The sequence below is a fragment of the Pocillopora verrucosa genome, chromosome 3 (assembly GCF_036669915.1).
Source record: "Pocillopora verrucosa isolate sample1 chromosome 3, ASM3666991v2, whole genome shotgun sequence".
Classification (NCBI taxonomy): Eukaryota; Metazoa; Cnidaria; class Anthozoa; order Scleractinia; family Pocilloporidae; genus Pocillopora; species Pocillopora verrucosa.
In genome coordinates this window covers 10,245,917-10,270,764 of record NC_089314.1, presented here as the reverse complement: position 1 = coordinate 10,270,764, position 24,848 = coordinate 10,245,917, and the positions used below count along the sequence as shown (strand labels likewise).

Here is a 24,848-nt window from a genome sequence, read left to right as displayed (position 1 = left end):
AAAGAAAAATAAATCAAATTCCATCCTAATATTACCACACATTGATGTTAATAATTAATCAAAAATATTTTACATGTAAGCCTTAAATTAAGCTTCTAAATAAATTTCATTGAATACTTGAATTTTAGCTGGGTTTTTTTAATTTAAAGTATTTATTTTATATCATTAGCCTCAAATTTTTGCTTAAAATTCCCAGTAATTCTTAAATATTCCTAAAAATTCCCAAAAATTCCCAGAAATTCCCAGAAATTCCTAGGAATTTTTTAGATTTACAGCTTTTCAGGGAAAGTCATTGGTTCTCTGAGTTGGAATTCCTAGGAATTCCTAGGAATTCCTAGGAATTCCAAGTCCTGTTGGCTATAAACTTGGAATTTCTGGGAATTTCTGGGAATTTCTGGGAATTTCTAGGAATTTCTAGGTTTTTAGAACCAGAGTTGTTATGGTTGGGAATTCCTAGGAATTCCTAGGAATTCCCAGTCCGAATTTACCGTGAAAATTCACACCTTTATTCCTAGGAATTCCTAGGAATTCCAAAAGCCATTTCGCAAGGGTTAAAGCAGTGGTGCCAACAGAGGAGAGTGCGTCCCATAAAGGAGAAACATTTGTTCAAGAGACAGAAGCAACTATATGCGATTACAGAGGTGCGTTGGAACTCTGGTCCACAAATGGTTATGCACTGTCCGAGGTATAAAACAATTTTGTTGATAGCTGACAGACAGAGAAGAACAGCAAGTAAACTTTAGAGCTGTTATTATTGAAGTGTGACTTGCACTTTTCATTTGTATACAAAGAAGGACTTGTATTTCGCACCAAAAATAAAAAGAAGTAATATTTTTGGGAGATTCAGTGATTGGGACATTTAAGAAATTAAATTATGAAAGGAAACTCAGTTTGTGCTTCTCACTACTAACAAGTTTTGTTTTAAAAATATTTTCAGACCAGAGTTTCAAATAAAGTAAACTGACGAAGTAATTTAAAAGGTGTTTTTTTTCTCAAAGGGAACAGTGACTACCTCTGTCTTGTTTGCATGCCAAATGTTTGTGAAGTGTGAAGATGATCCACAAGTATTTGAACTCTTACAAAAATGTTTTGTAAGAATAAAAACAGCAAAACAAATTACAGCAATCAGTTACAAAAGCTGAGCAAAACACTGAAAATAAAAAAAACAGCAACAAAAATCATGAAAAAAGAAAGATTAATCAGGTGTTGAATTTGTTTATCTAAGGCATGAAATTTGTACTGAAAATAATGTGAACAGGAAGTCTCTGACAGTGTTTGAGGCAACTGAGCTTGATTGTTCCAAGGTTTTCTAACAAAGGCAACCAGTCATGTAGATTAGGGAAGTAACTTATGTTCATAACTAACAAAGTTCTTAAGTGTAGATAACAATGTAATTATTGTTACACATGAGGAAGTTGTGTACCAAGGAACAGCTGATGAATGTGTATGATTTTGGCACATCTGTGAATATGAGACATTTTGCACCACAATAAAAACTTTTGTGATCATGGACTCCAAGAGTCCTTTGAGGTTAGAAAGCAAATCTGTGATATGAGTACATTGGATTAATTGGCAATTTGCATTTAACATAATTGACTGCTGCTTCGTGAGAAAATCCATATTAATGTAGAGATATACTAAAACTTATTTTGAATAATAAATTTTATGATCTTTGAGTTATAAACATATTTATATCTCTTGGTAAATTTTGTATAGCGTACCTTTTCTTAAAACCTTCACAAGGTATTTTCTTGGAATTAATTTGGACCTCAGGGTATTTAAATTACCTCAAATTCAATTCCCAGAAACTCCTAAGAGTTCCACCTTTCTTAAATTATAGGTAGTTTGTATAACTGAGAATTCCTAGGAATTCCTATGAATTCCAAGTCCTTACAAAACTGGAGTCTTCCTTTCCCAGAAATTCCCAGTAATTCCAAGCTTTTCAAATCAGAGCTTATTTGCATAGTTGGGAATTTTTGAGAATTCCTTGGAATTCCTAGTTAAACATCTTTATTTATCTACCTTTGAGAGATATTTTCCATTTCTTTCCTTATAAATCGATATCAAAGACTTGTAATGTTTGGCTATTTTCTATTAGATGACGTTTCGTAGAAACTTCACCAACTTGAAATTGAAGGATAAAACATTTCAACGATACTATCTGCATTCACCGAATCAAGTTTTTATCGAAATACAGTTGTTAATTCGCTCAGAAATTTCTATTAAAGACTTCCGCTATTAACAATCAAACTGAGGTTTGAAAAACATCATAGTACAGACAAGATATAGAGTACACACTACAGTTCCTATTTTTCCTTAATGCCTTTAGCTTTTATAAAAAGTTAAAGAGTTATTGCGGTGTAGTTGTTCGCATTCTCCCTTTTATTTCTTCGATGCTTTTTCATAAGCCCACTGTTCGTAAGTTATCTCGCTGGAATTTCCCTTGTCCTTCAGCAGTCCCTCATACCTATTCCTTAGAGAACTCGCCGATTCGCTGGAATCACAAGCAGACCTTGCTCTGTCTGCAATACTCTGGTAATTTTTCTCTGCTTTGTAATGCTTCTTTTGTGAATCATCCACCGCATTGTAGCATTGTTGAATAACGAATGTGGCAACACCGAGGGCGATCACCCCTATGAAAGCAAGCGTTGTTTTAGGATTATCTGGTTGCGGTGTTTTCCAGCCGAGAGCTTTGTAGCCTGCAGATAACCCGCCTACGATAAGAAGTAGGACGAATAGAATAGCCTTCCAGTTTCCGTAGTATTTTGCACACAAATTGTGGGCACGTGAGTGCACTTCCATTTCATTTTGTAATCCACGGATGTTATTCTTTACTCTAGCCCGTTCGTCTTCCTCATTTGAAAAAATTCCACCCATCAGGTTGGCACTTGGCAGTGATAATCCAAAAATGAATCAAAAAACCTTTTAATCTCAATGCAGACGAACCCGGAAGTTAAACAAAAATGAAAGAGGTAAGATCGACCTGAGAGATGTGGGTTCTAGTCACTAGGCGTACTCTCATGTTGTGGTCTGGGGGAAGTGTATATATATATATCGGTGGTTCGTTGCTATGCGATTGCGTCTCTCTCGTCACGTGATCCAACAGGCCTTTGTTGTTTTCGCGTCCGATGGCTCAGTAGTAGTGGAGATATTGAAATTCGCTGCTCGGCAATACAATGAACAATATGAATATATTTGCATCTTACACAGTTTCCCAACCTTCCAGTCATGGCTTTCTAATAATAACGCCTGCATACGCTTCCGTTTGGAGACGAAAAGCGAGTTTTAGTCAGTCCCTTTCTGAGAAAAATTCCTTGTTTAAACGCTACCTAAAAAGGTCAAAATCCTTACTTTCAGGGGTAGGTATATTCTTCCCATAAGAAAGCATCTTTTTGGTTTCGGGACTCTCCTCCATCCCTCCCTTAGGATTGTGTTTTCGAGGTGAAATCGTTAATGAATGTGAATTTGTCGCGTTGTGATGGGGAAATACATTCTGGGTAATCTTCTACTCTCGTTGTATCCAACCTATTACAAATAAAAAGGCTTTATCATTATATATAGACTCCATTTGTTTGTATTTTCAATCGTGGTAACCGTAAATTTGTACATTTCAAACCCCGATTTTATCAAGCGCTCGATGGTTCTTGCTGGCAGCTATATTGGATTCTCTACAGATCACTGATTATTATGTGTCATTACGGCAGTGACAAGACCATTCGAGGAAGAATCTTCGTATGGCCAGCAATTTTTCAGGGGATAAACGGGACGATGGATAAGCATAACAATCCTGAACGTCGAATTCGCGTTTGTCTGGCCATGTTGAATAACTTAAATTTCTTGCTCACTTTGCAGTCGCAGACCTCTGTGCAGGAAAAGCAGAAAATGCAATTAGCCGAATTCTCACCAAGGACGCTGTGATTCTAGTATAACTTTTCACGCATTCTGGAAGAGTTTATCTTCACATGTAGCTTTGAAAAGAAAAGGAGTTACAAGAACCGTGAAACAAATGGTTATCACTGGACATTGAAACCAAAAAGGCTCGGCTGGATGAATTTGGTAATATTATAACTTTGAGTGTTTTCGAAACGTGCAAAAAATTTTTTTTTTTTACCACCATGCTACTCTGAAGTTCGAACGGAAATAAGTTATGTATGTACAACATTCTGTTCCTTTTGTTTTTTTTTAAGAGGGACAAATACAAACTTCTGCTGATCAGAAAGATGCTGTAGAAGTAGAGCTTCAAAGCCTTCAATAGAGTGTGGAAGAAAAGGAAGATCAAATAAAGCAACAAGAGGAAAAAAGTAACACAAATTAAATGAGCATTATCTCAAATTTAAATCTCTGCTTGAACAAAAAGGCTTTTCAGTAGCTAGGAGAAAAATGCTAGTGAAACTTATGATATGATTACAATGTCAATTCCAGCACTAAGTACAGACGAAGACAGGAGACAAAAAATGTATTAGAATTCATTCATGGGGAAAAAGAAGGGTCAATATATGAGGCTTGGGATTATATTTAATCTACTGCTGACAATCAAACCATGGACAAACTGATTTCTGGACTTAAACGAGGGAAATATCTCCAGGGTCTGTTTGACAAGACAATGAAAGGGTATCAAAATTCAGATGAGGCCTTGAAACAAGCTGTCTTTATGATGTACCAGAACTTTCTGTCTTGCAGAAAGTATGCCCCTGTCTGCAAAACTCAGTCCTCAGTTTTTGATCCAAACTCTGATCTTTATGTACCCCGTAACATAAAATGTTTTGGTTTGGACTTAAGGGTGCCAAATATAGCTATTTCTGACAAACAGGTGGAGAATTTTGTGAGAAGGCTTGACATCAAATGCCCAATGCACCGGGTGTCTCCAGAATAATAACTGGGTTGGTTTTCATGATAACTGATCTGTACCTTAGACTTCCCTATTTATCCTGTAAGCTAATTTGGTTCAATGACAACATAAATCATTTTATTATGCAATTTTCTGATGATGGGGCCCCTGAGTCAAGTCAGCTAACCATGTCAATTGGCAGCCTTTAAACATCATGGAATTCTGGGGACAGGGTGAGAAGCAGGGATTTCCAGTACATTTTACACTGTGTCAGTCTGGGGGAGAGAGATGAGGTGTTGCAAAGTATCTGGAAGCAACACACTGATGAAATGGAAATGTTAGAGGGTAATGTATTTGTTGTTTCTAACAAGCAGTGTACTATTGAGTTTCAGCCCAGTGCTGATATGAGCTGGCAAAGCTGGGCTAACAATGAGTTAAATCAAGCTGTCACTTACCCATATGCATTTCCTTATGTTAATGAAAGCAAAGGAAATATGTGTACTATGGGTGCCTCTATCGGGATGGGGGAGGAAGATTTCTTCAAACCTTATACTCTGGAGGTCAGAAATTCCCATGTTAAGAAGGTAAATGAGTTTATGATTTCCCTGCCATCTTCTCTGAGTGGAAAAGATTGCCATTCTAGAAAACTACAGTTCATGGCAGAGAATGGGATTCGCCAGTTAGGCAACCCCTGAATTGGAATTTTTGCAAAGTGGCAGCACCTGTAGCCCATCCACTGTGAAATTAATGCATGGCAACATGTGTTAAATATCATATACTGGGCAGCAGTACAAAGAGGTATTTTTACCAAATTTACTGATATATTAAGTGCCTCAGCTATAGAGAGGAGAGCTGATCAAGGAAATGATAATGGGAATAGAAAATCGCAGGTTTATCTTCCACATAATGATGATGCTGGAGAACAATCTACAAGGGTTGATTTTAATGCCTCTAACCAAAAGTTTTTATGTGACCTGGGCAATGCACTGTCAAGTTACCATAAGGAGGATTTTGGTGAACTTGGTTGTGGGTTGGGGTATTTAGCTTCTGTGATTAAGGATCACTATAATGATGAGGCTCAGAGGCACAAGAAGCTTCCAGTACGGTTGATAAGAGACCAGGCCATTGCTTTGGCAAACTTTTCTTTGAGGCTCATTGATGCCCTTAAAGTCTTGGATGAATCCCCAGCCCAGAAACTAGAAAGGTTAGCCTTAGGAAAAATTGCACAGCTCCTTAGGAATGCTGGGGCTCTTTTTAACAAAACTGAAGTTAGCCCTTCCTACCTTGGTAAGCTCACAGAATTTTGTACACTTTATTTTAATTTATATGCAATATTTTTTTTCATCAGATGTTAATGTAACTGTGTGGACAGTGGGGTATGCCATGCCATATCATGCAACTAAACTGTATGAAAGCTACAAAGTGGGTTATGGCATTATATCATTACAGAAAAAGAGGCTAAACACTCAGGGGTTAAAAATGACTAGGATTTGACAACAGATCCAATACAACATCTAAAAAGGGGAAATGATGGAAAGTCATGAGAGCTAATTATGTAAGAGCATTTTACTTGCCAGAACATCAACCAATGCCAAGTTCTTATACTTCTCATTTTAAGTCTTGGATTCCTTCTCACCTAAATTCAAGCAACTTTTGTCATTGTGGAAGAGAAAAGGAAATTAATGATTGTATATGTGAGGTATGTGCAGATGCCAGGGTGACTGTCCAGTGTGCAGAGGGGCAGAGACCTGTCATCATTAAAACTAGTCCTATGCTCTGTATGTAATGAGAGATTTCCTAAAACAGTAACATACGAGGCTCATAAAAGTGTTCACTTATGCAGTAAACAGCCTGTTGGTCCAGTTACAAATAGCTGTCATCTAAACCCTATAAATATGAAAGTAAGTGACCTAAAAATGGAGTTGCAAAGTATAGGCAATTAAGCACTAGTGGAAACAAAGATGCCTTGAGGGTACATTAGTTAGTGAGATTGTAGAATAAGACTTTTCATCGTCAATGTATCACCAGAAAGCTCCATAATCATATTTTATTACCATGTATAAAGTTTACATAACTTTATACATAATAATTTATACATAATAATTTATACATAATAATTTTTTAACCAGGTAAATTTTAACTGCAATGTCATTCAAGATTCTTTATTATTGAAGTTGTAATAAAATTTAAAATAATATATTTTATACACTAGATGGAAAGCTAAATCAGTTTACTGGAACTACTGGAAATACACTGTCTTCTAGAAAATTTCAACATGAGACCATGTTGACACAGACGTGTAACTAATATATGTTTGAAAAAAAAGCTACAAACTCGTGTTTCTTTGATCAACACTAACCTCATAATTTTAACTAATATTACCTTGTTTATTCATGAGACTTTGTAAGCTTTTGTCGAAAACAAAATCCTCTGCCGTGTACCGTTGAATATAAAATGTCACCATAGCCTTCTGATTTTTGAGGTTGTATTCAACAACAAAAAGAGTAAACAGACGACAGCTTTCCCTTTGATTTCGGTTGTAGACTGAACTGTCTTTTTCTAAGAACATCCTGGCCTTCGAATCTCGCCGGCAAAAGTACTTTCTCCACTGCTTGTATACAAGATAGTGTAGAAGTAATTTTTTATTTTCTTTCAGTAAATTTCACTTCTCCACTATAGCCCCTGAACAAAACTGTTATGTGACGAAATATCTGCCACGGAATGAAGATGACAACTGGGCCTACCAATGATGTTGCTTTTGGGCGACTTAGTTTCGAAGCAATCTGCTCTCCAATTTCTAAAAGATAGCCATCCACCAGTGGACCACAAAGCTAAAGTTTGTTGCCGCAAACCTCTTCCAGTCCGCTATTCATCTTTCCCATACCATAGTTTGATCGTCTTTTTGCCCGCCTGACCGCCTTTATCCACTCCCGTTCAAAAGAAAACTTCAGCTCCAGTTCACTTGCGTTCCAAAATGTTTTTCCCCTCTCTGAAAAATCTGTTTGGCCTCTTAAATCGAACACGACTTCACTTAAATTCGCCGCCATCTTACCGCAGACATTTACTCGCCCGCGCTTCCGTGAGGAAAAAAAATCAAGCAACGAACCGCCGTACTTGGGGATATAAAAAAAAAAAACCAAAAACAAAACTTGAATGAATGAATGACCTTTACTGCAGTGTCAGAGTATTGAGCTATATATTAGCTAATTGCACAGACTAAAAGAAAATTCCAAATACAAAATTAAAACAGGGATGCTACGAGCGCTAAAGATCTATTTTAAAATTTACAATCATTTCGAAAACAAGGAAGGTCCATAATAAAAATCTGAAAAAAAGATTTGCACTACTTAACAAATAGAGAAGCCTTGACTGTGCTCTATTCTGTTGTAAAGCACACAGGAAGCGGCTAAAGACCTAGTCGAGTGTTTCTCCCCACTTCTTGAGTGCTCTAACCGCTTCCTAAGTGCTTTACATCAGAACAGAGCATAGTCAAGGCTTCTCTATTTATTTTATAATAGAGAATCCGTGAAATTCCCCAAGAATTATTTTCAATTTTCAGAATAAACTTCATTTCCAAAGCGAACATCAGTGCCGTTAGCATGCTCTATACTCTAAATAAAGCACGCTACAATAAGCCAATCAGAATCCGTGTAAGAATGGTTAAAAAAATTTGACAGGCTGTAAAAGACTAAAGCTGTGAATATATGGAACTCATGTATGTGCACTGCGGTTGAAGAAACGAATATAGAATCGATCCTCGCGGTTATGAACACTACTAAAATAGTAGTTGAAATAAGGCCTGAAAAAAACTCAGGCCCGTACGGGATTTGAACCGAGCGTGAACCGAACGTGAAAACCGAACGTGAAAATCTTTAAAATTCAGACTGTCCATTTCGTTTTCTCCTAGAGGATTTTCGTCTCTACTCACGTTACAATGACGTAAATTGCGGCGCCTGGCATTTTTACAAACCTTTGTTTGGTTCTTCTGTTCTACTTGCCAGCTCGCTTATTCCGAAGTTTCACTTTCAATTAACGAAAAAAAGATAGAGAGAAGTCCCGGAAAAGGTCCGACATAGTACAATTTGGCAGATGGTGTGACAGCTTTAGCTCAGCTCCATGCTCAGTACTCTCAAAGAGCACGCTCTTTCAACCAATAACAGCACGCGTTATATCCAAACTTTACTATAACTATTACCATTCGTACTGTTATCGTAGCTACGTTCCCTCGCATCAAGTGAATCCAACATGGTGTCTTTCTTCACGAGCACTTTGTATCCATTTTTGTTCTTCTGTCTCACGGTAGTAGTGTTGTTCAATAGATTGTATAAAGTATATGCAGTTTCGTGTCAGATTTTAGATTTTGCTCTTTACAACGTAGTACGTTTTTCAACTAAGACATTTGCATACTTGGCATACAAGGCATACAAGGCATTCAACGCCCAGGTTCCTAGGTTCAATTCTAAATTTGCCTCCCCCGGCTGCAGCGGCGTTGACGCCTTGGCCCAGGATTGGCGAGACGAGAACAAATAGGTCTGCCCTCCTGTGAGTGCCATCGTCCCTTCTGTTAGAGCTCTCTCGTCGTGCTCTGGTCACGGCACTTTGATCGTCCCACAGTGGCCTTCGGCCTATTTTTGGCCCTTTTTGCATGAAAGCTCTTCTCAGTTCAAGTCTTTTGTTAAAAGAGTGTTTGAGCTTCCTTGCATAGAAAACCTCTTGTTGGGAAGGTCCTGGCTAGAGGCAAATTTACAAGGCGCGTCCCTCGGTTTTCAGTGGTTTCCCGAGATTCAGAATGTTAGCCTTGCGGGTAGATTTTCGGTGAGCTTTTGTCATCCTTGTTTACCATGCACGTCTCTTTTCTTTCAGCTCTACTCCTCACCTTGTCATTGCTGATCTTTTAGTCTAGCCTCGTTTTGTTTTGCCTGATTTGGCAGTGTCATTTTGGTCAGTAGTTTGACCTCCGTTTGTTTTGTACAAAACGACCTTTTGCCTGATTTGGCATCGTCGTTTTGACCGTACGTGTTATGGGCTAAATTGATTTTACGCCGCGTTTGCTATTTTATTGGGTTTTGCCTGATGTGGCAGTATCTCTTGGGCCGTTTTGATGGTTTTTGTGGCATCTCATTTTCTGTTTGTATTATGTATCTCCTTTTTTATGTTATTCTACCTTTTGTTTTTTGCTTACTCTTATTTTATTTTATTTCTTGTAGACGTTCTGCAATCGGGGATTTGGCGTGACGCAAATTCTCTGGTCGATCCATCTTTGCGTAAGCTTGTTCCAAACCTTCTCCATGCATTTACAGTTGGAGTCCAGGGCTCCTTTCACCGTGCAGAAATACAGATCTGGATGGCTGAAGTGGCGTCAATAGGCAGCTCCTAAGATTGGCGTTCAAGTTATTCCAGCAAAGCCTCTGCTTTTCGCGCTCTTTATTAGCGAGCTTACTGTAATTTCAGTTAGCAATAATACAGGGATATCTTCTATAGAGTCAGTTCTTTACGGCATTTAGTGGGCTCATAGTCTGGCCGGGATAGTAGAATGCCCTACTAGTCACCCCCTTGTTAAGTCATCCTTAGAGGGCGCTAGAAGGAAACTTGCACGTCCCGTTCAGCCCAAAGAGCCTTTGTACACAGTTTGTAGGATCGCTGATCATTATATTTCTAGTAGTTCTCTCGCTGTTATTCGTTTTGTTTTTATTCTCTTGGTTGGCTACGCTGGGTTTTACCGTATGGGCGAAATTCGTACTTTTTCTGTTAAAGATGTCTCTATTTGCAGTGAATACTTGTCAGTTTTCATTCCGAAACGCAAGAATGATCAGTATAGGGAGGGACATACATCCCTCTTAGCAAGGTCTCCATAAGGCTACTTTCCCGGTTTCTATTACCGAAAGGTTACCCGAGCTTCTTCCTTCATCTACTGAGTCATCCTCCCCCCTCGTTAGACGAATTGTTAAATCTATGTCTAAGGAGTATTTTTATGCTACTAAAGGCGTTTCATACACGACGCTTAGAGAGGAATTTAGGAAATACGTTGAGTTATTTGTAGATGACATCGCTAGTTACGGCACGCATAGTATCAAATCTGGCGCCGCTTCAAATCCTGCGTGTAGGAGTATTTCTGCTGATCTGCTGGACATGCACGCCGGCTGGAAGTGTGCCATTTCAAAGAAAAGATACATTAAGCACACTGTTAATGATCGCTTAAAAGTTGCTCGATCTATTGCTCTTTAGTTTCGGATTTCATTTGCTTACGATAAATTATTTAATCAGCAGTCTCGGCGGGGGACTAAGTCGTGCCTGGCCCGCCCCAGATTTCCTCTCCGTTTTTCCCACAGGGTTTTTTACGTTAGGTTTTTTCTGGCCCCCCTGGCAAGGCTTTCTCTAGTTTACATTTTCAGTTTCTCTTTTTGTAGACGTTACTAGTATCTGCTTTAATAACGTGGCGTTATGGCGTTACACACAGGCCATAATCCAATATTCTCGATGAATTGCTGTTTTGCTGTATGTCGTTCTATAAGACTAGGTTAGTGCAGAATGCAGCCAATTAATCCTTTAACTCCCAAGATGTCATTAGAAATTTTCCTTACTGTCTGCCGTACAATTCATATGACGCTACTTTGGAGAATTTGGAATTGGATCAACCAATAATCCTCCGATTGATATTTTTCTTTATTCTCATTATTGTCTGCTTGATATTGTAGAGATAGTGTAAGGAGAAATTCTGTTTTGGTCACTAGTGGAACTTGATCACCGAGAGCGATCATCGCAATGAAAGTAAACGTTGTCTTAAGATCATCCGCCTGCGGCGTTTTCTAGCCGAGAGCTTTGTAGCCTGTCGATAACCCGCCTACGATAAGAAGTAGGACGAATAGAATAGCCTTCCAGTTTCCATAGTATTCTGCTCACAACAGAGTTTCAGTTTGCTTTTCACACTAAAATTACGTGGATTTATATATTTGAGGCAACTAACCGTAGACGAATAAGTTTGATTTTCTCTCTGTTAGAGGAACGGTAGTAAGCGTAGTCCCTTTCGCAACCGTTATTTGGTCTCATCACGCAACGCCCTCACCCTCCAACGGGGAATGGATGGCGTTGTGCGACTAGACCAAACGACGGCTGCCAAGGAGACAACAGTAAGTGTGACACTGATGCATTTTATTTTTGCTTAGAAGTATTTAGACAACATAGACAGAAGACCACAAAATACCTGTATGATTTCAGATAAATTAGGTTTTTTTCTTTCCCTTAAGGTGAAGTAATGCGATATTTTCGTCCGTTTGAGAGTTATGCTCTTTTTCTGTGACAAAAATGAAAACATTAGGTACATAGTGTCCCATCTCAACCCTCCCGGCCGAAAAAATAACCTTTGCATGCTACGCATGCCTATGTTTTCGCTCAGTCGTTACCATTGGGACGCTACTTTCGCATTTACCTGTTTACAGAAAATAGCTGATCGCCAGGGACAGGCTTACACTGACAGAGAACCTGGAACAGACTTAATAGCCCCCAGAGTTACAGCGCCATCCTGTATTTGGAACGTGCAAATGGCAAAATTGAGATGACAGAGAACACTAACTGCTAGCCTTTTCCCTGCATTAAGACTCTACAGATAGGTATAGATAGGTACTCAGCACGACCGAGCATCCAGTCCCCCTTCCCTTCGTCTGCGCATGCTTTGTCGTGACGTCAATACTTCTTTCGGAAAGATTCCAAATTTAGCCTCATTGACAAGAAAATTCATGGGTGAAATGTGACAACATAAATTCACCTTTGACCTCAGCAACCATTTCTAAATCACGGAGAAGTGTGAAGGGGGTGATGGAAAGATTGGAAACCAAAGCTGAGAAAAAAAAATGCATCTTGTGGCATTACATTCGCCACTTGTAAGTCTAAGGGCCCTAGCCGAGCCGGCGGAAAAAACATAAATTGTCTCGTAGAAATCTTGTCATGACTGATATTATATTTCATTGTAAAATATTCAATTTTTAGCGCCTCTGCTCTTCGGACCAGTCAGCACAGCTTGCCAATAGCTTAAAACTTCAGCTGCCAGGATTCATTTTAAATCGTTTTGAATTTTTCTAATCCATGGGTTTCGCTACAAACGATAAATATTACCTTCCTTGTAAACTGAAATCAGGTCAGTTATCAAGGTGGTGGCAGCTTTTACGGCAAATGATCGACAAGTTCAACATGGGTTTTGGTTATTCAGCCGATTTTGTCCAGTTTTTACCCCTCACCCGAAACAAATTTTGTCGGTGGTGCGTTCGAAGATAAGCACATCTCAGCCAAAATTTTTGAAGTCGTGACAAACCATCCTCACTCGTAGACAGTTAAGTGATGTTGATGACAGAAAAGTTTTCTTGATAAATAACTTTATTGTCGGTGCAGACAGGCCTCAATCACTTATTGAATTACACAAAACTATATTGCACCACTATCATTATTTTTTTATTTCAAAGAAACTTATCGACACTCGTTAGTAACCTTACAGATATTTTATTCTCATCAAAACTCAGTTGGTAGCTCTTTCAAAAACTTACATAACATACTTTAAATGTTTTAACTGAGGTTTGAACAACATCATGCGTACCACACACAAGTAGGTAAGTACAACAGTTCGTATTTGTCCTTAGTCTCTGGACTTTTGAGAGTTATTGCTAAGTATCAATTTACTCGCTGTCTCCATTCATTGCTTCGAAGCTTTTTTAATAGCCCAGGGTTCGATTTCTATCTCGCTGGAGTCTTCCGAATCCTTAAGCAGTGATTCATATCGATCCTTTATGTAACTCGTCGATTTTTTGTTTTCGTGCGCTTCCTTCAAAACAGACCTAGCTCTGTTTGCAATATTCTGGCATTTTTTCTCGGCTCTGAAGTGTCTCTCGCGTAAATTAGACGCCGCACTGTGGCATCGTCGGATGACAAAGGCGCCCACGCCGATGGCGATGATCCCAATGGCAATCATTGTTGATTTGGGATCGTCTGGTAGCGGCACTTTCACGCCGAGACCTTTATATACTGCCGATAACCCACCTACGATAAGAGATAGGACAACAAGAAAAGATTTCCAGTTTCCGTAGTATTCTGCACTCAAGTTGTGAGCTCGTGAATGTACCTCCATGTCACGTTGTATTCCACGGATGTCATTCTCTATGTTTTCCCGTTCCTGATCCGCTAAAGGGGTCTTGGAAGAACTTCCACCCATCGGGTCGACTCTTAGCAAAAATCAATCGAAGAAACGTTTTGCGCTCAGGCACAAACACCAAAATGAGATGGAGGGATCACCGTCGATGAAATTAACTCGCAGTTGCGAAATTACCAGACGGATAGAGGTACTCAGAAGAGGCAGGAAGCTTAAAAATTAATCGGCCGGGGTCGGGCCAGATCACTCTTAGTGACGTGGGTTCTAGTTCCCAGGCGTACTTTTTTTTCGTGGTCCAGGGGAAGTAGAGCATTTAGGGACATAACAAGCAAAAGTTGAGCATTTTACCGTTTGAATCAGCGAATTTGGGCCTTGTAAAACAAATAAACACCTCACAGTCATTTCACAATGAGAACAAAACTTTACCTTGCAGAAAAATCTAATAAGTGTGATAAGCGCATCATGAAAACTTTGAAGAAATTATTGTCTTCGAAGAGAGAATACTTTACCGTTTGAATCAGCGAATTATTCCCGCACCGGTAGCACTGCAGCATTGCCAAAAGCGAGCAAGGTGCGAAATACGATGCCTTGAGTCAAACATGTCGTCGAAGTTTGTGCTATTTTTAAACACCCGCTGTTCTCTTCTGGAAGTGATCAATGTCAATGGTCACGAGCTATTTCCTTCTTAACTTCAGAAAGAAGAATAACAGACGCTAATGATTTATAATAATAATGATAACAATATTAGGAATAATGGGAATCTAGTAATAGACATTCCATTAGGTGGCCCTTCTTGTCTACTGTTTCCAGGTCGAATTGGAATTTAGAGTGTTGGTTTTTGTGAAGGGAGGAAGACCAAAGGAGCCGGAGAAAAACCCTCGGAGTAAGGACCAGAACCAACAACAAACTCAACCCTCTTACTCATGTGACGTCAGGTCCGGGATCTGAATCCGGGCCACAGTAGAGGGAGGTGGGCGCCCTCACCATAGCATCATCGCCCCTCCCCGCTGGTGTTTCGGCAATTTTCTTGCGATAGTTAAATTTAAGGATAACCTTCTTTTAGTTCTGCAACACAATGTCAAACGAAGCAAAGCTAAGGCAATGAAGCATTATAAAGCACATACACGTAGGTCATACGTGTATTTAATATATTCATACGAATAATGACTGTAAATATATGAAAATCATATATGTGCACTGCAGTTAAAGAAACGAATGTAAAAGCGATCCTCTTAATTATGAACACCACCGAACTTGTAGTTGAAATAAGGCCTGAAAAAAATTCGGTACAGTACGAGATTTGAACCCATGACCTCAACGATACAGGTACAGCGCTCTACCAACTGAGCTAACAAGCCAACTGGGAGCTGGTCATTATATTGGATCCAAATAAACCTTCCAAGTAATGAATAATGGCTGTGAATATCCTTATGAGTATACCAACAGACACACACGCGTATCAACGTGAGCATAGCAGTGCATCGTGGTGTACAATGAGCCCTTAGCTTTTGACCTATATTGTATGTCTAAACATTTCATTTTTGTTCATGTAAACATCAAATTTTCATAACAAATTGTATGGTGAGATCATAACACGAAACTTATTATAGGATTTTTGGCGTTCTATGCCACAAGATTTTTACAATAAACCATTGATCTTTTGTCCATAATTGTGATAATCTCAGCAGCAGCAGCATCAACACTATTATTATTATTATTATTATTATTATTACTATTCTCATTACTATCTACATATATATTTCTATTTTCTTGTATTTTTTAGAGACATTACGAATCTGAATTTTGAAATTTTTTTTATATAGATCACTGGTTTTCTCTTAATTTTGTAGAATTTTATCTTTTTCTCTTTTTTTAAGATCAGGGTTTTAAGGAAATAAAACAAAGATGACATGTTATTTATACATGTAATTAAACAATTCAAAATATTCTTCCTTTAGCAATGTATTATGAAAGTAGGGTTTGGATTTAAATAAAGTTGTGCCGGTTTGATTATAAATTACTGTTATTATTATTTTCTATAATTAGAATCATTATTGTAATTTTATATTATCATTATGATTATTAATAACATTACTATTATTATCATCATAATGGATCATTACTATTATTATTACTATTAATATATTTTCGATTTTTCTATGACGGAGACGTACTTCCAACCCACCCATCCAAAATATTAACTCTTGCATGCGTAGTATGTTTGTGTTCTGCCTGTTTGTTTGTTTTTTAAACGACAACCAAAGGAATAAATAGTTATGGATGTTATTATTTTAAATTCAACGCAAAACATTACAATTGCACACACGGAATTGGTCCACTTACATGTGTTCTCACGTCAACATATAGACATAATTTAAATCAAGACTGCCTTCTTGTAACTCCTTATTGTTCAAATAATTCAATAAGGGAGGGAAAAGAGAGAAATGAAACTTGTTTACATCACAGGTAATCAGACGGGTTGCTATGAAGGTTCAAAACGGCAGTGTCTCTGATCCAGTCTTAACAACATTTAAAGGCAATTTTTTCACATGGATAACAGAGATAATAAAGCAAGCTTAAAACGACAGAAATCGCCAGAAACTACGACGGATACACAGGGCATGAGAAAGTTTTATTAATTTTACATGTAAAATATTCATATTTCGAAATATTTATCGTTGTAAATCGACCATATTTCGTTCCCCATACTATTCCTTATAACGTGTTCAAATTTTCAACGGTTCCTCCCGTAACTTAACACCGAGTCACACAACGCGTGACGCGTTCATGAATTTTCTCGAGACGTGAGCTTGGGTGGCCTGTGATCAAAGTGTAAACAATCAAACTAAAGAATAGAATATAAAAAAGGTGTTTCAAAACGAACAAACAATACATTTCCACCGGGAAAACAGATTTGTTTTACAATAGTATGGAGCTGTACGGAAATGTTACCTCTCTTGCTACTAATGATAATCCGATTAATCGATTGAAACGTATCTTTCGTAAATCTGAAATTGGTTGTCAATTCGTTGCTTAAGTAGTGAGAAGGAGGTTTACGCTTACAATTACAGTAAATATAAGAGATCAGCTTACGATTCTCCCAAGTTTCTGGAGCTCATTGCTTGGTTCCTTCTTCTACTCTTACACTTTGTTCTCTCTTTCTGTCCCATTTCTCAACGTTCTCCCAATTTTTCTGGTAAGCCCACTCTTCGGTTTGTATCATGCTATTCACTTCTTTCTTGTCGCTGAGCAGGGTTTCGTACTTTGATGCCAGAGATTCCCAAGGTACTTTGTAATCCCAAACTTCGGTTTCCGACATAAACTTTACCTTTTCTTCGAGATACTGACATTCTGTTCCAGCTTTAAGGTGCATCTTGTGTAGATCAGCAGGCATACTCTGGATCTTCGGTAACAACTGTACGATAACGGATAGGATAGCTAAAGTTGCTGAAGTCGCAGCGACGAGTGGTGCAAGGCGAGGATTATGTCCAACGAACGCTTTCCAATTAAATGTTGATGCTAAGCCTCCTGTGGCACCACCTGCACCTACCACAAGAGACAAGTATTGAAGCCTGATGTCCCACTTTCTGTAGTATTTCGCAGATTCGTAATGGCTTAGATGAGTAATGTAAAGACGACGATTCATTATGCCAAGACGACGCTCTAAGTTTGTCCGCTTTCGTTTCTCCTCCTCTTCCGCTTTTTGCTTCTCCTCCTTCGAAATTCCTGAACCCATACGTTCGCCAATGGGTGGAGAGTGTCCAGGGAACGAGCAATAAAACGAGTTGGATCGGCCACAGGTTTTCAAAACGAATAACCCACTTCACAAATAAGAAAATTCACAGGTTCGAGGCCGCGTGTCGTCAAGTGCTTGCTACGGCAATAAAGTAGCATAATTTTCAACGGTCGAGCTAGACTTTGAGACAGTTGATTTTCTCCTCTACTCTAAATACCAGTTTTTAGAAGGTAGGTGCGAGAGGCATTAAGAGAATCCGCAAAAAAATGCTCGTGACAAGTTTGCGTGAGGAATACCTGCGCAGAACAGAACAGTGGATGTTTTCACACATGATAAGTTTTAACTTAACATGTGTGAAAACACCTGCTGTTCTGTTCTAGAAGTGATCAATGTCAATGCTCACGAGCTATTTCTTTCTTAATTTCAGAAAGAAGAATAACAGACGCTAATGATTTATAATAATAATGATGATAATAATATTAGGAATAATGGGAATTCAGTAGTAGACATTGCACTAAGTGGAACTTCATTTCCACTGTTTCTAGGTCGAATTGGAATTTAGAGTGTTGGTTTTTGTGAAGGGAGGAAGACTAAAGGAGCCGGAGAAAAACCCTCGGAGTAAGGACGAGAATCAACAACAAACTCAACGCTCTTGCACATGTGACGTCAGGTCTGGTGTTGGTAGTCCGGATTTGGACCCCCCCCCCCCGTTCAAATCTGCGGGGGGTCCAAATCCGCTTTGACACCGGAATTTGAGTTCGTCTCAAGATAGAACAACACAAATACACAAGGAAATTTTTACAGTAATTTTGTAACCAACCTTTTGTCTTTTAAAAACTAAAAGCTCAGTAGATTCTGTCATATCGGTCATTGTTAAAACTGTCTTCGTCTTGATTCTACTTTTTGACATAGAAAAAGTGTTTCGGACCAAAATATTCACCAAAGAATAAATATTTCTTCGCCAGCTTCAATAATGACAGGGGATTAAGTTTAAATGATAAAACAAAGGATTATCTTGACAGAAATAACGAAAGCACATACGTGTAGGTTATACGTGTTTTTAATCTATTCATACGAGTATGTCAATGTCGAGTATGGTAATGCATTGTAGTGTGCAATGACCCTTAGCTTTAACCGATATTGTATATGTGAAAACGTTTCATTTTTGTAAACATTAAAATTTTCATAACAAATTGTGATGGTGACATCATAGCATGAAATTTCATCATAAGATTTTTGGCTTTCTATGCAACAAGATTTTAACAATAAACTATTGACCTTTTGTCCATAATTGTAATAGTCTCAGCTGCATCATCAAAATTATTATTACTACTCTTATTGCTATCTGATATTATACACAAATTTCCATTTTCTTGTATTGTTCTAAGACCTTTATGAGTCTTTATTTATAAATATGTCACTCGTTTTTTCTTTTTGCAGAATTCTCTCTTTTCTCTTTTTTTAAGATCAGGGTTTTAAGGAGAAAAAACAAATTTGATATGTTTTCTATACATGTAATTAAAAAACACAAAATATCTCTTTCTTTAGCAATGTATTATGTAGGAAGGATTTGGATTTAAATAAAGTTTTGCCGGTTTGATAATAAATTACTGTTATCATTATTATTTTCTATAATCATTATTATTAATAATAACATAATTATAATTATTATCATTACTATTATTATAATTATTGACACTTTAACTCCCAAGATTTCATTAGTAATTCTCCTTATTGTCTGCTATACAATTTATGAGATGTTAGTTTGGAAAATTTGGAATTAGATCAACCAATAATCCCCTAATTGATATTTTTCTTTATTCTCATTATTTATCTGCTTGATACCATATTGATAGTGTGGGGAGAAATTCTATCTTGGTCATTAGTGGGACTTAAATGGTTAATACATTTCCGATTTTCTATGGCGGAGACTTCCAACCTCCCCATCCAAAAAGTTAACTCTTGCATGAGTGGTATACCCGTGTTTTGTTTCTTTTCTTTTTTTAACGAAAAAAAATAAGTAGTTAAGGATGTTAACAATTTGAATTCAACTTAAAAAATTACAACCGAATACAGACATGGTCCACCAACATGAGCTCCCATGTCAACATATAAACATTTTATATAAATCAAGAATGCCTTTTTTGTAACTCCTGATCAGTGTTTAAATAATCCAATGAGGGAGGTAAAAAGAGAGAAATGAACTTGTTCATACCACAGGTAATCAGACGGGTCGCTAAGAAGGTTCAAAACAGCAGTGTCTCTGGTCGTAACAATTAAAGGAAATTTTTTCAAAAAGTTATGTTACTCTTTTGCGTCTCAGATATACATTCCTTCATGACAGATTGAAAATAGAAACCATTATTCAAAGTCCAACAGATAATTATATCAGCACCAAAATAAAAACGCTTTATTTGGCACTCTGCAAAGCGTAATTCACGTGCCAGCTAACTGAGGCTTTGGCAGTACCTGGGCAATAAATATCTACAAGGCATAATTCGAAAGAACTTTTAATATTAAAAAGTTATAGCCGTAGAAATGTTGAAAAAGCACTCGCCATAGTGTACACATGGCAGGTTTTACTTGGACTGCTTACATGAATTTTTGTTTTGTTGCCCCCCTCCCCCCTCCCCATCCACTCACTTCCGAATGGTCTGGTGGCATCGACTGCTTGCTTCACGCAAGAAATCACATGATACTCTCAGACGAGCTCTGACGAGGGTCTGGAACACAATTTGAAGTGCACTTATTTTTCAATAGTTTTTTCTCTCAATTTTGATTCATGTGTACTATCTCCAGTGTTTCAATCAGAAAGAAGTAGTCTTGAAGTTTATCACAATTTGCATTCACTAAATCTACACGCTGAATGATTAACACGGTCTGTAGCACACTCAGAGGTCGCACTGAGTGTCACAGACGATCATAAAATATTTTTATACAGCCTTTGATTTAAAAATGCTGCCCATATCCATTGGAATAGTCTACCGTTATCCATGCCGACCGAACTCTTTTGCTCGTCATGCTTTTCCTTCCGAATCAGTGTTCTATTTTGTACTTTCAGTCTTTGTAAATTTAATCCGTCTGGTGCATTTAAAAATTATATATTTTGTTGCCAATTTCAGTTCATGGCCAATATAACTTCGATGTTATGATGTAAATTAACTACAAAAAAGAGAATATAATCTCTTGCTACAAATGATAATCGAAACAAATCGATCGAAACGTGCCTTGCGTAAATCTGAAATTGGTTTTCAATTCGTTTCTTTAGTAGTTGTGAGTTTTACATATGTGATAATAAACAGATAAGCTTACGATTCTCTCAAGTTTCTGGGGCTCATTGCATGGTTCCTTCTCCTACTCTTACACTTTGGTCTCGTTTCTCTCTATCTCTTTCCTCAATTAGCTTTAAAGCTTTTCGGTAAGCCCAATAGTCGGTTTGTATCACGCTATCCACGTCTTTCTTGTCCCTGAGCAGGGTTTCGTACTTTGATGCCAGAGATGCCCACGGTATTTTGGAATCCCAAACTTCGGTCTCCGACATAAACTTTACCTTTTTTTCGAGATACTGGCATTCTATTCCAGAGTTAAAGTGCATCTGATATAGATTTGCAGGCATACTCTGGATCTTCGGTAACAAATGTATGGTAACGGATAGGATAGCTGAAGTTGCTGAAAACGCAGCGACGAGTGGTGCAAGGCGAGGATTATGTCCAACGAACGTTTTCCAATTAAATGTTGATGCTAAGCCTCCTGTGGCACCACCTGCACCTACCGCAAGAGACATGTATTGAAGTCTAACGTTCCACTTTCTGTAGTATTCCGAAGATACGTAGTGAGCGTGAGCAGTCACGTGAAGGCTACGTTGCATTTTACTAAGGTTATGTTCTAAGTTTTTTCGCTTTTGTATCTCCTCCTTTGAAATTTCTGAACCCATCTGTTCGCCAGTGGGTGGTGAGTGTCCACGGCACGAACAAAAAAACGGGTTGGATCGGCCACAGGTTTTCAAAACGAATAACCCACTTTACAAATAAGCCAACCTGAGGGTTCGAGGCTGCGTGACTTCAGATACTTGATACAACTATATATTAGCATAATTTTCAACGGTCAAGCTAGACTTTGAGACAGTTGATTTCCTCCTCTTCTCTAAATTCCAGCTTTTAGAGGGATTTTACAGTAGGCAAGTGCGAAAGGCATTAAGAAAATCCGCGAAAAAAATTCTCGTGACAAGTTTGCGTGAGGAGTACCTGCGCAGTGCCTGTGTATGATAAACAGGCGTGAGTTTAGTCGACAAAAAGGTATCGTATTTTTCATTGTGTGCGTGATATTTATAGAGTTTAACATCTTCTAGATCCAGCTTTTATTGAAAAGAAGAATGATCGGTGGGAACACTGCGTTTCCTCTGGATGCTAAAACGTTAAAAGGCGTTTTGAGGCGTAAATTAATCGTGGAGTGTGCTGCATCGTGGACCTGCTTTCTCGTGCATGATCGGTGCGGTTCGGAGACTTTGGGCATTGGTTCGGAGAAGAGGCGAGGCTACCAAGTTTACGAATTCACGCGAAAACAAAATATAGGAAGGACGAGGGAATGTAATTTCCTCTCGTTGATCAATTCCGTTTAACTCACTTTCGTGTCATATTAACGAGCTTATGTTGGTGCTACCCAGAGGAATGAAAATTAACTTATCATGTTTGAAATTTATCGTGATTTAAATGGACCTTGGCGAGGACGTGTGCTTGAAATTAGCCTACTGTTTTAGAAGTTCCTCGGAACAATGAATCGACAGCCAAGCTCGCAGCCTTCTCAGAAACCATCGAGAATGAACGTATCTCAGCCTGGAGGACCAACGAATGCCGACTTGGCGAGTATTTTTGAATGTCCTGTGTGTTTTGATTATGTTCTTCCTCCAATTCTTCAATGTAGCAGCGGCCATTTAGTGTGCTCGAACTGCCGACCCAAATTGACTTGTTGCCCAACATGTCGTGGGCCTTTGGGCAGTATCCGAAATCTGGCGATGGAAAAGGTTGCCAACACGGTATCGTTCCCCTGTAAGTATGCTTCGGCTGGCTGTGAAGTAAACTTACCACATAATGAAAAACCGGAACACGAAGAATCTTGCGAGTTTCGTCCCTACTCATGTCCTTGTCCTGGGGCTTCTTGTAAATGGCAAGGTTCGCTGGACTCGGTCATGCCTCATCTGATGCACGCTCATAAATCCATCACAACCCTTCAGGGAGAAGACATCGTTTTCTTAGCTACTGACATAAACCTTCCTGGCGCCGTAGACTGGGTAATGATGCAATCTTGCTTTGGACATCATTTCATGTTAGTGCTCGAAAAACAGGAGAAAATCGAGGGACTTCAACAGTTTTACGCTATTGTACAGTTAATTGGAACTCGTAAACAAGCAGAGAATTTCGTCTATCGTCTTGAATTAAATGGAAACCGACGAAGGCTTGCCTGGGAAGCTACACCGCGAAGTATACACGAAGGAATCGCCTCTGCTATCTTAAACAGCGATTGCCTCGTATTTGATACAAATATTGCTCACTTATTTGCCGACAATGGAAATCTGGGAATAAATGTTACGATATCTATGGTCAGTTAAAAGGTATTTATGTATCTTTGGCAGTCACATGTAATCCAAGTCACTATTTGCATTACTGTATTTTCTTTTGTTCCTTATTTGGGGAATCTGCTTCCCAATCCTAAAATCTAAATCTTAAAAATGTACTTCAGTAACAATTGTTTTTAGGAATGATTGTGAGTACTCTTTTCAGCATAAGTGATCAGAGGAAATGAAAAGAATTGCTAGTTGGTGTTTGGTTTAGTAACAATTAAATCAAGTTTACCCCCAATTCAGTTTACATAGTCCAATTCCCCCTTCCACCTAGTTTTTGAGTGAAAAATTCTTAAGGTACGTGAACACAACCAGGTTGATAAGCTGTTGAACCTAACAAGCATTATGTTATTCTTGCTCTAGACTGGTCAAAGTGCTACATAGACACCTTTTCAAGTCCTTGATTTATACAAAAGGACATGTACAGTGTAAGGGGTTTAGACAAGCCATTAAGTAAATTGTATAATTTCGTACTATATAAGGGTTCTTTGTGGGAGTAGTTCGTCAGCTTTATTCAATAGTTGTATATTCTTACATCCTTAAAAAGTGCGCTGTATTTTTTTTAGTTTGGAAAACAAAATATCCTGAGATATCCGGAAATATTGAATTGTGAGTTCAGTTTTATTTATGTGAGGAACAAAACAGTATCAATCTTGCGTCAAATGTGATTGGAGATATAAATAAAGAGGATTGGTGGCAAATGTTTTTTCAAGACTTCCTGTGACCTTCATGATTTAAATTACAGTCAACAGGACATGATGAAACCACAAACACTTCCTTGAAGGAAATATCAAAGGCAATGTACTTAATTTTGGTCCTTGAAAGGACAATTATTTTGCTCTTAGGATCATAACATTGATTTGGTGCCGTATAAATAAGGAAATTTATTTCCAAAAAGACCACCTTTAGACTGATAAAAGCTGAAATTCTGAGATTTTACATGTGCAGTCAGTGATGGATGTAACATATTGTTTACGCAGTACAGACCACATTTTGTGGTCTCAAGGTAGACTTGTCATAACTAGGTATGCATGTATTAAGTATTAGTTGGTATCAAATGAAAGGTATTTTTTTTTTTAAGATTTTGAGTTTGAATTTTGAAGGTGATCAAACAGAGGAGGTTTTGAAGTAGTGCAGGTGTAAACATTGGTGTTTTACAGATTTACACATCTTGCAATGTTTTGTTGCTTTTTTTGATGTGTTGATGGAATGATATTTATAAGAAATCAAGCTCTATTTTGAAAGTCATATAATTCTGTTTCTTTAGTTTCTTTAACTTCATTTCTTTTTTTTTTTCATTAGGTTTTTTTGACAGAAATTCTTTGCATAACCTTTAAAGTGACCAGGGTCTAATTTCTCTAAGTTTAAGAGAATGAAGGAAATGATTGCCAGCCTAAGAAGCTTTGATTGTTAAGCAAATTCTCCCTGTCAGTACCAAACCACATTTCAGTCCTTTTTTGATGTCAAGTAGAATTTCAAACTTAATTTCACTGAAGAGGAACTAGATCTCCAGATAGGGATCAATCTCAACTGC

The 24,848-nt window shown here is 38.1% G+C and overlaps 3 protein-coding genes and 2 pseudogenes across 3 annotated transcripts; 3 read left to right on the top strand and 2 right to left on the bottom strand.

The window, feature by feature from the left end:
• The first annotated feature begins 2,963 nt into the window (after positions 1–2,963).
• On the top strand, positions 2,964–6,944 carry LOC131777010 (uncharacterized; annotated as a pseudogene).
• A 2,129-nt stretch (positions 6,945–9,073) lies between these two features.
• On the top strand, positions 9,074–11,100 carry LOC131793297 (integrase/recombinase xerD homolog; annotated as a pseudogene).
• Positions 11,101–15,909: 4,809 nt separating this feature from the next.
• Positions 15,910–17,968, bottom strand: LOC131776997 (uncharacterized). Its single transcript, XM_059093217.2, has one exon. It carries the CDS (start codon positions 17,695–17,697, stop codon positions 17,077–17,079), a length of 621 nt encoding a protein of 206 aa, XP_058949200.2. The 5' UTR covers positions 17,698–17,968; the 3' UTR covers positions 15,910–17,076.
• A 697-nt stretch (positions 17,969–18,665) lies between these two features.
• Positions 18,666–21,923, bottom strand: LOC136280016 (uncharacterized). The gene has a single exon (XM_066164603.1). The coding sequence runs from the start codon at positions 21,629–21,631 to the stop codon at positions 21,032–21,034; it is 600 nt and encodes a 199-aa protein (XP_066020700.1). The 5' UTR covers positions 21,632–21,923; the 3' UTR covers positions 18,666–21,031.
• A 322-nt stretch (positions 21,924–22,245) lies between these two features.
• Positions 22,246–24,118, top strand: LOC131776995 (E3 ubiquitin-protein ligase Siah1). The gene has a single exon (XM_059093215.2). It carries the CDS (start codon positions 22,469–22,471, stop codon positions 23,300–23,302), a length of 834 nt encoding a protein of 277 aa, XP_058949198.1. The 5' UTR covers positions 22,246–22,468; the 3' UTR covers positions 23,303–24,118.
• Positions 24,119–24,848: the final 730 nt, after the last annotated feature.